The sequence below is a fragment of the Plecotus auritus genome (assembly GCF_963455305.1).
Source record: "Plecotus auritus genome assembly, chromosome: 1".
Taxonomy (NCBI): Eukaryota; Metazoa; Chordata; class Mammalia; order Chiroptera; family Vespertilionidae; genus Plecotus; species Plecotus auritus.
Genome location: NC_137770.1, coordinates 35,219,366 through 35,234,954, shown reverse-complemented (window position 1 = coordinate 35,234,954; position 15,589 = coordinate 35,219,366). Strand labels below are relative to the sequence as shown.

Sequence of the window (15,589 nt, the reverse complement as noted above, 5' to 3'; positions counted from 1 at the left end):
GTCCTGGTATATGAGTGTGATTGGAAAACTGGCCATCACACAAGTGTTACCTCAGCTGTTGCTCCTCCTTCCAACACTTTGAAATAGCTATTGCAATTTGCTTTTGCCCTTGCAGGCTAAAGAAACACATTTGTGGTTATCATGAAGACAGGCATACAAGTCCCCAGGCTACCCACTGCTGAAAATGAGATGTGTACTCTGTGACCTAATCACATCTAACTAATATTAATGTGAAAACAGTTCTGTTCTTGCTTGAGCTTCCAGCAGGCAGTTCACACAGAAACTCTAATAAAAGAGCAAGAACTGCCTGTTGGACTTGCAACGTGGGAGGGCCCACAGTAAAGCATTATACTGAAACTTATTATTTTATTCTTTTGCATCCTAATTATCAAAAATAAGAAACATAAAAGGCATTCTCTGGCTTTCCAATTATGTTCCCTAATTTGATTTAAGTGAATAAAGGCCCTCACGAAATGCCCATGCTAATCAGCTAATAAGTTAATGAATCTTTCTTTTATAACAAATGGTAGTTCAAAGTACCTGTAAATGTGGCCATGATGCCTCAAGCGTGGGTTCATCTTCTTCTGGATCAAATTCATTGCTGTCACTAGGAGGGAGAGTTCTGAATATATTGCAAGATACCTAAAAATAAACAAGCAACAGAGTTAACTTGGAAGCACCTCCCAGGCAGCCCTACACAGATCTTTGCGGCCAACCAAAGGGAACACAGATGACAGGAGTATCACCAAACTGGAAAGAGGGCCTCTTTCTATAGGCTTCGAGGTCAGGCCTGCCTCTAGGCAAAGCCTGGAAGCTGCAAAGCAGCACCTTCTACCCCCCTTGAACAGTACTCCCTGTCTTTATGTGTCTTTCCCACCGCAGGTCCCTGCGACTGTGTATATTCCATCAAGGCCTGCTTTTGGTTACTTACCAGTCAAAAGGCTTCTAATTAACCAATTTACACTAAGATATAAATAACTGCTAATGGGCTTCATGCATTTCCCTTCTCAGGTTTATTACAAATTTACAGTTGAACTAACGGAGAAATTTTAGGCATCCACAAAATAGGTCAGAACTCTTCTAACATGCTTAAAATCAGACCTAATCTGTTCTCAATTGGTTTACAAAATAATAACAAGCCCGGGATAAGATACAAACCTCTATAAATCAGGCATAGGCAATTTCCAAATTAAATGCTAGTTGCTCAAAGAATGGCCATGAGTTGGTAACTATTTTAACTGGGTGATGACAAGATGAAGATTCATTCTACATTCTATTGTTTTTGTATATATTCCAAGATTTCTACATAAAGTGCTTATTTTTAAATGCTGTTGCTACTATTCCCAGAGTTCCTTTTCAATTTCTATTCTGTTTCTTGACCTACTTACTTACCTATCATCTCCTAAGTATCCTAAGTATCTCTAAACAAATCCTCAGATCTGAAGAATAAAACAGGGGAACGAAATGGGGGAGAGAGCAAGTTATATGAGTAGAAAGCAATGAAGAAACAGCAAGGAGATACTGCACCAGAACCCTCCGTTGGACTTCCTTACCGTGCAGAAAATACTAAGCTTTAATATGCTGATCTGAAAGAGGGAAGAAAAAAGCCTTTGGGGGGCCCATATCATCTAAATGTGTTTATTCATTCAACAAGTACTTATTAAGTGCTCATTGTGTATGTGCACACTGTTCTAGGCACTAGGGAAATAACAGTGAGCAACGCAGATAAAAATCTGTGCCTCCATGAAGCTTACATTCTAGTGAAAGTCAGATTCCCTATTTCCTAGCTATGGAAATTGAGCCCAGGTGTGTAAGCCATGCAAAGGAGATTTTATTTTATTTTAAGTGCCACAGGAAGCAACCAGAGGATCTTAATCAGAGACATGACATGATTTGATTTTTGCTTTATAGAAAAATTACTCTGGTAGCTATGTATAGAACAGACAGGAAGGAAACAAGTCATAGTTTCTGTGGACATAGTAAGAGATGATGATGGTTTGGACTAGGATGGTGACAGAGAAGACAGACAGAAATAAATTGATTCAATATACATACTGCTGACTTGGATATATGGGGTAGAGAAAAGGAAAGAATCAAGAATGAGTCATAGATTTAAGGCCATTTACCCAAGATAGAGAGAGGTCGGAAAGAGAAAGGGTGTCTTTCTTTGCTTGTTTTGGTGGGAAGACCCAGAGATCCAGTTAGGAATGTGTTGCAGGGACAAGCACTATCTTGGAAACAATCACATAAATCCAGAGCTGAACAGCTCCGGACTGGAGACAAAAGAACTCATCAGCATATGCATGATATTTACAACCATGGGACTAATGGGACACCTTGGAATGGAGTAGAGAAGGGAAAGGGTCCTCAGGCACCCAACATTTAGAAATCAGATAGAAAAAGAACAGCCAAGAAAGGCAAATGAAAGGAGTAGGAGGTTGAAGAAAAGAAATAGTTTGGGGGTCTCGGGAGCTAAGAAAGAATGTCCTAAGAAATAAATCAATAGCAGCAAATGCTGTTCTGAAATTAAGATGACCATAAAGCAGTTGCTATTGATTTGGCAACCCTAAAAATTGCATATTATTATTATCCCAAATTTACCATTGATAAAGCAAGTGTTGTTAAGATCTCAGGTTGCCAAAGGACTTGTATGCATGCATATAAGTCTAACCAATGGACACAGACAACAGGGGGGTGAGGGCATGAGTAGAGGGGGTGAGGGGGTAATGGGGGAATAAGGACACATATGTAACACCTTAATCAATAAAGAAATTTTTTTTTTTTTTTAAATATATTTTATTGATTTTTTACAGAGAGGAAGGGAGAGAGATAGAGAGTTAGAAACATCGATGAGAGAGAAACATCGATCAGCTGCCCCCTGCACACCCCCCACTGGGGACATGCCCGCAACCAAGGTACATGCCCCTGACCGGAATCGAACCTGGGACCCTTCAGTCCACAGGCCGACGCTCTATCCACTGAGCCAAACCGGTTTCGGCATCAATAAAGAAATTTTAAAAAAAATCTCAGATTGCAGTTACAACCAAACCCAAATTGCTGAGCTCCACCACTGCATTCTAGAAGAGTAGGTAGACCACATCCTTTGCTGGAATTTAGTTTAGATGACTGAAAGAGTATATTAAAATGTTTTTGTTGTGGCTAATGATAGCATGCACAGTGCTACTGTTTCACTTTTGTCCCTTCCAATGATTAGAAATTAAATATACAAAGAAACTAGTGACTTTTCATGACCATCAACCTTTGACTTCTCTTCAATTAGTCATACTGCAATCACAAGGACAAAGGTTTTTTAATAATTTGCTTTCAAATCTTCATTAAACTATACACATATGTCAAAAACTGAATTGAGTTTTCATTCTAATTAAATCATTTATATTTATTATATTTGTAACACGTTTTCTTCCTCTCCTGAGATATGAAAGTAAACCATAAAAGTTAAAAAAAAATTAAAACAAGCTTCTGTATAGTAAAAATCTGGATAAAGAGATAGAAACTTCTATTCCTCTGTATTCCTGGACACATAAACTCTCTGACAGTGCCCACCATGTGCTATAGTAATTATTTGTTTACATATTTATTTTTCTCTCCCCACTAATCAGGAATATTCAATGTCATATTCACATTTGTCTTCCTAGCATATACGAAGCATCCAATAAATATTCACAAAATAAAAGTGTGCCCTGGCCAGTGTGGCTCAGTGGTTGAGCATCAACCCATAAACCAGGCGCTCATGGCTTGATTCCTGGTCAGGCCACATGCCCAGGTTGTGGGCTCCATCCCCATCAGGGAGTGTGCAGGAGGCAGCCGATCCATGATTCTCTTTCATCATTGATGTTTCTACCCCTCTCTCCCTCTCCCTTCCTCTGAAATCAATAAAAAAAAATTAAAAAATACAAATAAAAATAAATAACGTGGTTCAGTGAGCTGTGCATCTTGTGCAAGGTACTGAATTTTAAAGGGGAGGGGAGGGGAGGGGAGGGGAGGGGAGGGGAGGGGAGGGGTGGGGAGAAGAGGCCTTCAATAAGTGATGATAAGGACAGAAAGCAAGGCTGGGGAATGGGAGGAGCAGATATTAAAACAAATAGAAAACCTAGAATTAGAGGCTCCACAAAGTAGCTTTCAGAATCAGATATTAGAAACTTCATCCAGCACCTTCTTCTTACAAATAAAAAGTGAGGTTCAAAGAGCTTATGAGTTTTTCAAGGCAACACATTGCCCCAATAGGCACAGAGGGTTGGTTTTCAGGGTCTTTCTCTGGCATACCGCCTCTATCCCCACACAAGAAGACCATGTATGAACCTTACTTCTTTATATATATCTTTTTTCCTCAGGTAGAACCTTCTGCCTCCCCATTTCTTTTTATTATTTTTATTATTCTTTCATTTTTTCACCTCTCATAATCTTCTTCCTAGGTCTTGGCCTGCCAGTGACCCTCAATGGCACCCATGAAAACTACCAACCTGAGGACATCTATAATCTATAACAATAAAAGCATAATACGCTAATTAGACTGGAGGTCCTTCCAGACGACCTTCAGGACGAAGCCACCGTGGCAGGGGCTGAGGCAGAGGTGGCCGCCGCGGCCGAGCCCCTTGCACGAATTTCATGCATCGGGCCTCTAGTTCAGGTATAAGCTGATGACCTTGCTCAGCATTAATAGGGAAATATAACAATCTCTTCATTCCCACTGTCTGGGTCAGAACCCCATCACCAAATATCTAGATGATTAAAATAGTTTCCTTCTCTGGTATTCCTTTTCCTCCCATCCCTTCTCTTATCTCCCCCAATTAGATTTTGAGCCCCCTAAGAACTTCCTTACTAATTTCTAAATGCCTAGCACCTAATCTATATATGTAAAAGTCTAAGCGACCATTACGACCAAACAACCAGAAAAACCGGTCAACCAGTAGCTATGATGTGTACTGACCACCAGAGGGCAGACACTCGATGCAGGAGCTGCCCCAAGGTGGTCAGTGCACTCCCACAGCCAACCTCCCATGGCTGGCCAACCTCCCCGGTCCGTCCCCCCGGCTGGTAAACCTCCCATGGTCCTACCCCCCCATTCCTCCCCACATCCAGCAGGCCCTGTCCGGCAGGCCTCAGTCAGCAGCTGGCAGCTGGCAGGGTCTGGCTGGCCCGGCCCCGATGGAGACTGGGATGGAGACTGGCCCAATAGGCCCTGATCGCCAGCCAGGACTAGGGACCCCACCCATGCACCAATTTCATGCACCGGGCCTCTAGTATACAATAAGTAGAAATAACTTAGATTACCAGATAAATCTGAATTTTACATAAATAATTTTTAGTTCAAGTATGTCCACATATTATTATATGGACACACTTGGATTTTTAAAAAATTGTTTGTTTTGCTGTTTATCTGAAATTCAAATGTAACTAGGCAGCCTGTGTTTTTATTTGCTAAATCTAACAACTCTAAAATAACACTAGTACTGATTAAGAACATCCATTGGGTACAAGTCAGTTGTGCTCAGAACTGGCACTGCAGCCTGCTGGGGAAGAGGAAGAAAGAGGGGTGTGCTACAGGGAAGGCACAGGACTGAGCAGCTGCTTATTTATTTTTTAGTTTTTTAGTTACTGTTGATTCCTGTTAACTATGGTGCAAAAAATAAATTTCAAAGTCTTGGCCAAAAATGAAAGAAGGGACTAAAAAGTTCCCAAGTGCATGGCCCAATAAGCAAAAGGGGAAGAAGTATTTAGATGTATTTTCAAGTTTTGATTAAACACACAACATTACCTTTGACATGCAATATCAAAATACAAATCACTGGAAATTAAAATTACTACAGAAAAGAAACTCACTGTTCCCAACACTTTTATCTCCATAGACGGCTAATTTTATACCATAATTTTGATATTTTGTTGTTTAAGAAAAATGATTAGCAAATTATAAAAGCAGAGAATGTGGCTAGTATCTAGTAACTATTCATAAATATCTACCAAGATTAACACTGGACAAAATAGAGGGTAAGGAAAATATAGTGAGAGTTGTTAAACAAATAGTCTCAATTTCTGTTAGTTATATATTTGTTAGCACTATCATTATTTAAGGCTTAGGTAAACCAGGTATGTAATGTGATTGGGAACCACTTTTACTACAGTATAATAAGGCAACGTAAATCAACTTCTCTGTGCTTTACAATCATCTTTCTAGCTGATTAGGTGTCATCTTTCTGTAATAAAAGTAGATGAATGAGTTGACCTTTTATCTGTGAAACTAATGTCATGCAATTATGTAAGACTGCAAGAAAACTGTAAGTACAAATATAATGACATCAAAGCTATAAAATCAATTTTCTAAACAGTACATTTTCTAACAAAAAGGACTAAATGAATGATGTTAGAGATCATTCCAGCAAATTTCAAAGTCTCATTATTTCTTTGGCACTATTTGTATTAAGACATCATACAAGTAACAATTTCAATAATATCACTGAGCTGCAATGTTGAAGCTAGGTCAGCATGCATTATTCTCATAATATTTAGTGTTACCCAACAGATGCATCTAAATGAATATGGTAAAACTAAATCCTGAAAGAAAATAGGAAAATCTCAGAGTAGTTCATCAACATTTACTATGGATACAATTTTTAAAAACACAAAATGTGAACATAAAGCAAAACTTACTGTGAGGCTATAAATCAGACATTTAAAAAGAGAGACTATTTCCAAACATACTAGAATTTGTAATAAATATTCAGACTCTAAGAATAAGAACTAAAATTCTAACAAAATTTGTCTAGGTACTTTGCTATGTAATTTGTTTTATAACATAAAAGTCATAAATAGAGAACCAAGATGACGATGTGGGTAAACACTGGTACTCACCACCTTCCACAACCACATCAAAATTACAACTAAAATACAGACCAATCAGCATTCAGAACTGCCTGAAATCTAGCTGAATGGAAGTCCTACAGCTAGAAAAGTAAAGAAGAAAGTACATCGAGACTGGTAGGAGGGACGGAAGCACGGACCGGGCTGGTCCAACACCCATGAGTGGCATGTTTTTCATCAGGAGAGATATCCCAGCTGCAGAGGCCTCAGTGAGCAGACTCAGTGAGCACCAAAACCCCACTGAAACAAGTCCAGCTCCATAGGAGAGTCTCCTACACAGCAGCTCTTCTGCTGTAGTTGCAGCTGGTCCTCACAGCCAACTGGCCTGGAGGTCAATTCCTCCCAGTGACACCAACAGCAATCAAGGCTCAACTACAATAAGACTATGTACATAGCCCACACAGGAGTGCACCTAGAGGGCCCAGCTCAGGTGACTTGGGGAGGCTGAGCCACTGGGCCTTACAGGACACCCACTACACAAGGCCACTCTACCAATTCCAAGAGACATAGCAGCTACACCTAATACATAGAAACAAACACGGGGAAGCAGCCAAAGTGCAGAGGCAAAGAAACATGTCACAAATGAAAATAAGCAAACTACTGGATAAGAGTTCAAAATCATGGTTATAAGGTTACTCAAGGACCTTAATGAGAGCTTCAAGGGACTTAGTGAGACTTATAAGAATCTTAGAATTTCAAAGACATGAAAAAGGACCAATCAGAAATAAAGGATACACTAACTGAAATGAAGAATAATTTATAGGGATTCAATAGTAGAGTAGAGGATGCCAAGAATCAAACAAAGCATTTGGAATATGAGAAAGCAAAAAACAACCAATTAGAAGAGCAAAAAGAAAAAATTATCCAAAAATATAAAGACAGTGTAAGGAGCTTCTGGGGCAACTTCAAGTGAACCAACATTTGCATTATGGGGGTGCCAGGAGAAGAGAGAAAAAGATATTGAAAACCTATTTGCATCTATTTATGATTAAAACACTCAATAAAATAGAAATAGGAGGAAAGTACCTCAACATAATAAAAGGCCATATATGATAAACCCTCAGCCAATATCATACTCAATGATGACTGAAAGCTTTTCCCCTAAGATCAGGAACAAGACAAGGATGTCCACTCTCACCACTCTTATTCAACACTAGAGGCCTGGCGCATGAATTCGTGCATGGGTGGGGTCCGGCCAGCCCGCCCCAATTGGGGCCGATTGGGCCAGGCCAGCAGCGGGGAGGGGATGCGGGAGGTTGGCTGGCCAGCCTCACCCCTGGTGGGGGTGGGGGCGGGCCGATCAGGGGCAGGGCCAGCCAGGGGGAGGGGCCGAAGGTGGTTGGGAGGGGCTCATCGGGGCCCCAATTGGGCCGGTTGGCCACCGCAGTGCATGTCATAGCAACTGGTCATTCTGGTCGTTCCAGTCTTTCCATCGTTCCAGTCACTTGGCTTTTTTATATATCTAGATAGTACTGAAAGTCCTAGCCAGACTAATAAGGCAAGAGAAAGAAATAAAAGGCACCTAAATAGGGAAGGAAGAAGACAAACTATCACTTTTTGCAGATGACATGATGCTGTAGATAGAAAACCCTAAAGACTCTACCAAAAAACTACTAGAAACAATAAACAAATACAGTCAAGTTGCAGGATACAAAAATCAATGTGAAAAAAATCCATTGCCTTCCTATATACCAACAACAAAACTTAAGAAAAAGAAATGGAAAAAACAATTCCTTTTGCAATAGCAACCAAAAGAATAAAATATCTAGGAATAAACTTAACAAAGAATGTGAGAGACCTATTTACTGAAAATTCCAAAGCATTATTAAAAGAGATTGAAAAAGATACAATGAAATGGAAAAACATCCCGTGTTCACAGATTAGAAGCATCAACATAGTTAAAATGGCCATATTACCCAAAGCACAGTACAGATTTAATGCAATCACCATCAAAATCCCAACATCATTTTTTAAAGAAATAAAACAAGACACCATCAGATTTGTATGGAACCACAGAAGACCCAGAATAGCCAAACAATCCTGAAAAGAAAGAATGAAGCTGGAGGTATCATGCTACCTGACTTCAAATTATACTACAGAGCTACGAAAATCAAACCAGCATGGTATTGGCAAAGAAATAGACACACAGATCAATGGAACAGAATAAAGAGTCCAGGTATAAAACCATACATATATGGACAGGTAATTTTCAACAAAGGAGCCAGAAATGCATATTGGAGTAAAGACAGTCTCTTCAAGAAGTGGTGCTGGGAAAACTGGAAAGCCATATGCAAATGAATGAAACTGAATTACAGTTTGTCCCCATGTACAAAAATTAATTCAAAATGGATCAAAGATTTAAACATAAAACCCAAAACTGTAAGTTACATAGAAGAAAATATAGATACCAATCTTATGGACCTGGGTGGTAGAGAAGACTTTTTGGACTTGACCCCAAAGGCAAGGGAGGTTAAGGCAAAAATAAATGAATGGGACTATATCAAACTGAAGAGATTCTGCACAGCAAAAGAAACAGGCAAAAAAACAAACAAGCAGCCAACCAGATGGGAGATGATATTTGCAAACAGTAGTTCCGACAAAGGTTTAATTTCCAAAATATATAAAGAACTCGTTAAACTTAACACCAAACAAATAAACAATCCAATCAAAAAGTGGGCAGAGGACCTGAAAATATACCACTCCCAAGAAGACAGCCAGTCTATATATATAAAAGCCTAATATGCAAATTGTCCCTGCGGGTGTTTGACCGGGAGACCAGGAGTTCGATCCCTCACTATGACATGTGCTGACCACCAGGGGGCAGCATGGAATGAAGGAAGGCCCCAGCCAGCAGCCGGCAGCCAGGGAAGGGAGGTCCTGGCTGGCAGCCAGAAGGCCCTGATCAGCCCTGATCACCAGCCAGGCCTAGGGACCCTACCCTTGCATGAATTTCGTGCACCGGGCCTCTAGTCTATATAAATAAAAATGTAAATGTTCATTTGTTCAAAATCTTAAATCTCCGAAAGTTCTTCACTGATTGCTTTGAAATTTTGACACAACATTGCATTCGAATACACGCGTGTTTTTATGTACTTTATACCTACTATTATATAGATATCACACCTGTGACAGATGAAGACATCCTTTTTTTTGGAAAACAGCGCCATCTGTTGGACGTAAAAGCAACACATGCTATCCTATCTAATAAAAGAGTAATATGCAAATCGACCGTCACTCCAAGAAACAAGATGGCTGCCCCCATGTGGTCAAAGACAGCTGCCCCATGTGGACACAAGATGGCCACCACAAGATGGCCAGCAGGGAAGGGCAGCTGTGGGCAGTTGGGGGTGACCAGGCCAGCAGAGGAGGGCAGTTGGGGGAGACCAGGCCAGCAAGGGAGGGCAGTTGGGTGGGACCCAGGCCTGCAGAGGAGGGCAGTTGCGGGAACCAGGCCTGAAGGGGAGAGCAGCTGGGAGGGGAGACCAGGCCTTCAGGGGAGGATAGTTGGAGGGGATCCAGGCCAGCAGGGAGGGCAGTTAGGGGTGACTGGGCCAGCAGAGGAGGGCAGTTGGGGGAGGCCAGGCCTGCAGGGGAGGGCAACTGGGGGGGGGGCAGGCCTGCAGGGGAGGGCAGTTAGGGGTGACCGGGCCAGCAGGGGAAGGCAGTTGGGGGCAACCAGGCCTGGAAGGGAGGGAAGTTGGGGGTGACCAGGCCTGCAGGGGAGGGCAGTTGGGGGGGACCAGGCCTGCAGGGAGGACAGTTGTGGGGGACCCAGGCCAGCAGAGAGGGCAGTTAGGGGTGACCGAGCCAGCAGAGGAGTGCAGTTGGGGTAGACCAGGCCAGGAGGGGAGGGCAGTTGGGGTGAACCAGGCCTGCAGGGGATGGCAGTTGGGGGTGACCAGCCCAGCAGGGGAGGGCAGTTAGGGGTGACTGGGCCAGCAGGGGAGGACAGTTGGGGGCAACCAGGCCTGCAGGGGAGGGCAGTTGGGGGGACTAGGCTGCAGGGGAGTGCAATTTGGGGGGACCAGGCCTGCAGGGGAGGGCAGTTGCGGGTGACAAGGCCTGCAGGGGAGGACAGTTGGGGGGGAACCAGGCCAGCAAGGGAGGGCAGTTGGGAGTGACAAGGCCTGCAGGGGAGGTTAGGGGGCAACCAGACTGGCAGGGGAGGGCAGTTAGGGGTGACCAGGCCAGCAGGAGAGGGCAGTTAGGGGTGACCAGGCCAGCAGGGGAGGGCAGTTGGGGGGGGACCAGGCCAGCAGGGGAGGGCAGTTGGGGGTGACCAGGCCTGCAGGGGAGGACAGTTAGGGGCAACCAGACTGGCAGGGGAGGGCAGTTAGGGGTGACCAGGCTGGCAGGGGCGGGCAGTTAGGGGCAATCGAGCTGGCCAGGGAGCAGTTAGGTGTCAATCAGGCTGGCAGTGGAGTGGTTAGGAGGTGATCAGGCTGGCAGGCAGAAGCAGTTAGGGGCAATCAGGCAGAGGCAGACAGGATTGGGCCTAAACAGGTGGTCAGACATCCCTCAAGGGGTCCCAGATTGGAGAGGGTGCAGGCTGGGCTGAGGGACAATCCACCACCGCCCCCCCCCCCCCCGTGCATGAATTTCGTGCACCGGGCCTCTAGTACTAAATATTTTACGATTCCATTTCAATGTTTCTGATTGCATTGTTAAATTGAATTTTCATAGATTTCGATTTATTTTCATTTAGAATTTAATTATTTCATGTGACGTTGCGTTGGAATTGAGCTGTGTCGTTTACCATAGCATTCATTTCATGAGTATCCAAATAATGCCTTGCAGAAGATCAAACCTAGGTCGTCGTACTCGCGGAGCGGAAGCAGTGCGACAAGTAATTGCAAATCAAACTGAGGAAGAACAGGCATCAGCGAACGAGCAAAACAGACAAAGAATGGCTCAAATACGTGCCGAGGAAGCAGCAAAGCGATGTGCAGCCAGACTTGAGGATGCACGGTTGCGAGCATGGCGATCATGTTCTGCAGCTTCAGATCTGCTTCGTTCTCAACAGAATGAATGCAACAGGCTGAGAGTAGCTGAAAGACGTCAACGAGAAACAGCAGATCAGCGTCAAACACGACTCCGTGCTCAGCAATCACGTGATTACAATCGCCTTGCATTCCGGTACAACCCAGCTGATGATTATAGTTTGAGCCGGCATGTTCTCATCGGTACTATGACTGAAGTGTGTCCTTATTGCAAGGCTCTGAAATTTAATGGAGAAACGAAAGGAATGTGTTGCGCCGCCGGAAAAATTAAACTGCCTCAACTTGGAGAACCGCCAGAGCCATTAAAAACTTTGCTTGCCGAATCAAAGCATTTCCTATCTAACATCAGGAAATACACATCAATTGCTGGAAATTGGGAACAGAAAGGTGCCGGTTGATCTGACCTCAGGACGAATTTCATTGCCTCATAACTTCTGCAATTTAGTGACGTCAAAAGAAGAATTGGTTGAAAAAGTATTTCCCAATATTCAAACCAATTATAAGAATCACGATTGGCTGAGTGAACGAGCTATTCTTGCGGCCAAGAACAAAGACGTCTACGAACCTAACAATATTACTCAGTCTAACATTCAAAGTGAGGCAGTTACATACAAGTCCGTCAACACAGTTGTGGAAGCAGATGAAGCAGTTAACCAACAGAATTTTTGAATTCACTCGATCTGCCAGGGATGCCACCGCACGTACTGCAATTGAAAATCGGCGTGCCAATTATCATGTTGCGAAATATCAACAGTCAAAGCTTTGCAAACGGCACGCGGCTTGCAGTAAAAAAATTAATGAGCAACAATCTTGACAGGACCTTTCAAAGGTGAAGATGTCCTCATTCCTTGCATTCCTATGATTCCAATGGATATGCCATTTCAATTTAAGAGATTGCAATTCCCAATTTGATTGGAGTTTGCAACCACCATCAACAAAGCTCAGGGCCAATCTTTAGAATTGTGCGGTTTAGATCTAGACAGGATTGCTTCTCACATGGACAATTATATGTTGCGTGTTCTAGAGTCAGCAAACCAGACAATCTCTATATCTGCACAGACAATGGAACAACAAAAAATATTGTATACCCACACAAGCATTGTGAAATTAAACATATTAGAAATGTGCGCTTTCTCTTTTCTTTCTTTTCCATTTAACCAGACTGAGCCACAGCAACACATGGCCGGGTACAGCTAGTAGATATATAAAAAGATGTTCAACCTCACTGGCAATTAGGGAAATGCAAATTTAAAATACATTGAGATACCACCTTACACCTGTTAGAGTGGCCATTATCAACAAGACAAGCAATAACAAGTGTTGGAGACGTGGAAAAAAGGGAACCCTCATTCACTTCTGGAGGGAATGTAGACTGGTACACCACTATGGAAAGCAGTCTGGTGATTCCTCAAAAAATTAAGAATAGAGGCTACCATATGACCCAAAAACCCCACTCCTGGGTATATACCTGAAAAACTCTAAATCATTTATATGCAAAGATATATGCACCCCTATGTTCACTGCAGCATTATTCATGGTAGCCAAGACATGCAAACAGCCAAAGTACCCTGCGATAGAGGACTGGATCAAAAGGATGTAGTATATATACACAATGGACTACTACTCAGCCATAAGAAATGATGAAATAGTGTCATTTACAATAGCATAGATGGACCTTGAGAACATTATGCTAAGTGAAATAAGTCAGACAGAAAAAGCTAAGAACCATACAATTTCACTCAGATGAGGGAAATAAAACTGAAACTTATGAACACAAACAGCAGTGTGGTGGTTGCCGTGAGAGGGGGGCTAAGGAGAAGGGGACCCAAATATGAGGCGACAGAAGACTTGAATTTGGATCGTGGACACATGATACTAACTTAGAAATTCGCACATAAAACCTATATGTTCATGTTGACCAATGTCAGTCACCACCATAAAATTTAATTTAAAAAAAAAAAAAAACCTATTTGAAGAAATAATCACAGAAAACTTCCCCTACCTAGTGAAATAAACAGACTTACTTACAAGTCCAGGAAGCACAAAGAGTCCCAAACAAGAGGAACCCAAAGAGGCCCACACCAAGACACATCATAATTAAAATGCCAAGTGTTAATGACAAAGAGAGAATCTTAAAAGCAACAAGAGAAAAGCAGTTACTTACCTATAAGGGAGCACCCATACGACTGTTAGATGATTTCTCAACAGAAACTTTGCAGGCCAGAAGAGAGTACAAGAAATATTCAAAGTAATGAATAGCAAGGACCTACAACCAAGATTACTCTACCCAGCAAAGCTATCATTTAGAATTGAAGGTCAGATACAGAATTTCACAGACAAGAAAAGCTAAAGGAGTTCATCACCACCAAACCAGTATTACATGAAATGTTGAAGAGTATTCTTTAAAAAGAGGAAGAAGAAGGAAAAACAAAGATAAAAATATGAACAATAAAATGGAAATAAATACATATCTATCAAAAATTGAATCTAAAAATCAAAATAAACAAACTAGGAATCTAATAAACAAAATAAAGTGATGAATAAAATAGAACCAGATTGAGTTTTGGAAGGTCATATTTTTTTAGGAACATGTCCATTTCTTCTAGGTTGACCAGTCTGTTGGAATAGAATTGTTCATAGTATTAAATAAGTTTGAAAGTAGACCTAGAGAAGGCCAAGAGACATATGAAAACATGCTCAAAGTCACTAATTATCCGAGAGATGCAAATCAAAACAACAATGAGATTCCATCTCACACCTGTCAGAATGGCTATCATCAACAAATCGACAGATGACAAGTGCTAGCGAGGATGCGGAGAAAAAGGAACCCTCATGCACTGCTGATAGGAATGCAGACTGGTGCAACCACTGTGGAAACAGTATGGAGTTTCCTCAAAAAATTAAAAATGGAGTTCCCATTTGACCCAGTAATCCCACTTCTAGGAATATATCCCAAGAAATCAGAAACACCAATCAGAAAGGATATATGCACCCCTATATTCATAGCAGCACAATTCACAATAGCTAAGATTTGGAAACAGCCTAAGTGCCCATCAGCAGATGAGAGGATTAGAAAAGTGTGGTACATCTACACAGTGGAATACTATGCTGCTGTAAAAAAAGAAGGAACTCCTACCATTCGCAACAGCATGGATGGACCTGGAGAGCATTATTCTAAGCCAGTGGTTGGCAAACTGTGGCTCGTGAGCCGCGGTTTGCCACTCTGTTGACTAATGAGTTTGCTGACCACTGACCTAGACTCTCGATTCCAATAATTACAGGCTGTTGTTGTTCCTTGTGATTAAGCCCCTATCCCAGTGGTCGGCAAACTCATTAGTCAACAGAGCAGCAAACCGCGGCTCACGAGCCACATGTGGCTCACGAGCCGCGGTTTGCCGGCCACTGTGCTAAGCGAAATAAGCCAGTCAGAGAAAGATAAATATCACATGATCTCACTCATTTGTGGAATATAATGAACAACATAAACTGATAAATAAAATAGATGCAAAGACAGGGAAGTATCAAACAGACCATCAAACTTCAGAGGGAAGGCAGGGGTTAGGAGTTGTGGGGGTGGGAAGTGGGGGGTGGGAGGGTGGGGCAGGGTAAGAGAACAACCAAATGACTTGCATGCACGCATGTAAGATAACCAATGGACATATACAGTAGGGGGATGAGGGCATGTGCAGGGGGAAAAGGGAGGAGGGATGCGT

The 15,589-nt window shown here is 42.4% G+C and overlaps 1 protein-coding gene across 3 annotated transcripts in view; it reads right to left on the bottom strand.

The window, feature by feature from the left end:
- The window catches only part of PPP2R5E (protein phosphatase 2 regulatory subunit B'epsilon), a 176,076-nt gene that overhangs the window by 52,926 nt on the left and 107,561 nt on the right, over positions 1-15,589 (bottom strand). For all 3 annotated transcript variants that reach the window (XM_080659526.1, XM_080659528.1, XM_080659527.1), the window contains exon 4: positions 541-642. In XM_080659526.1, the coding sequence (XP_080515652.1) occupies positions 541-642 (102 nt within the window). The remainder of the gene's footprint in view (positions 1-540; positions 643-15,589) is intronic.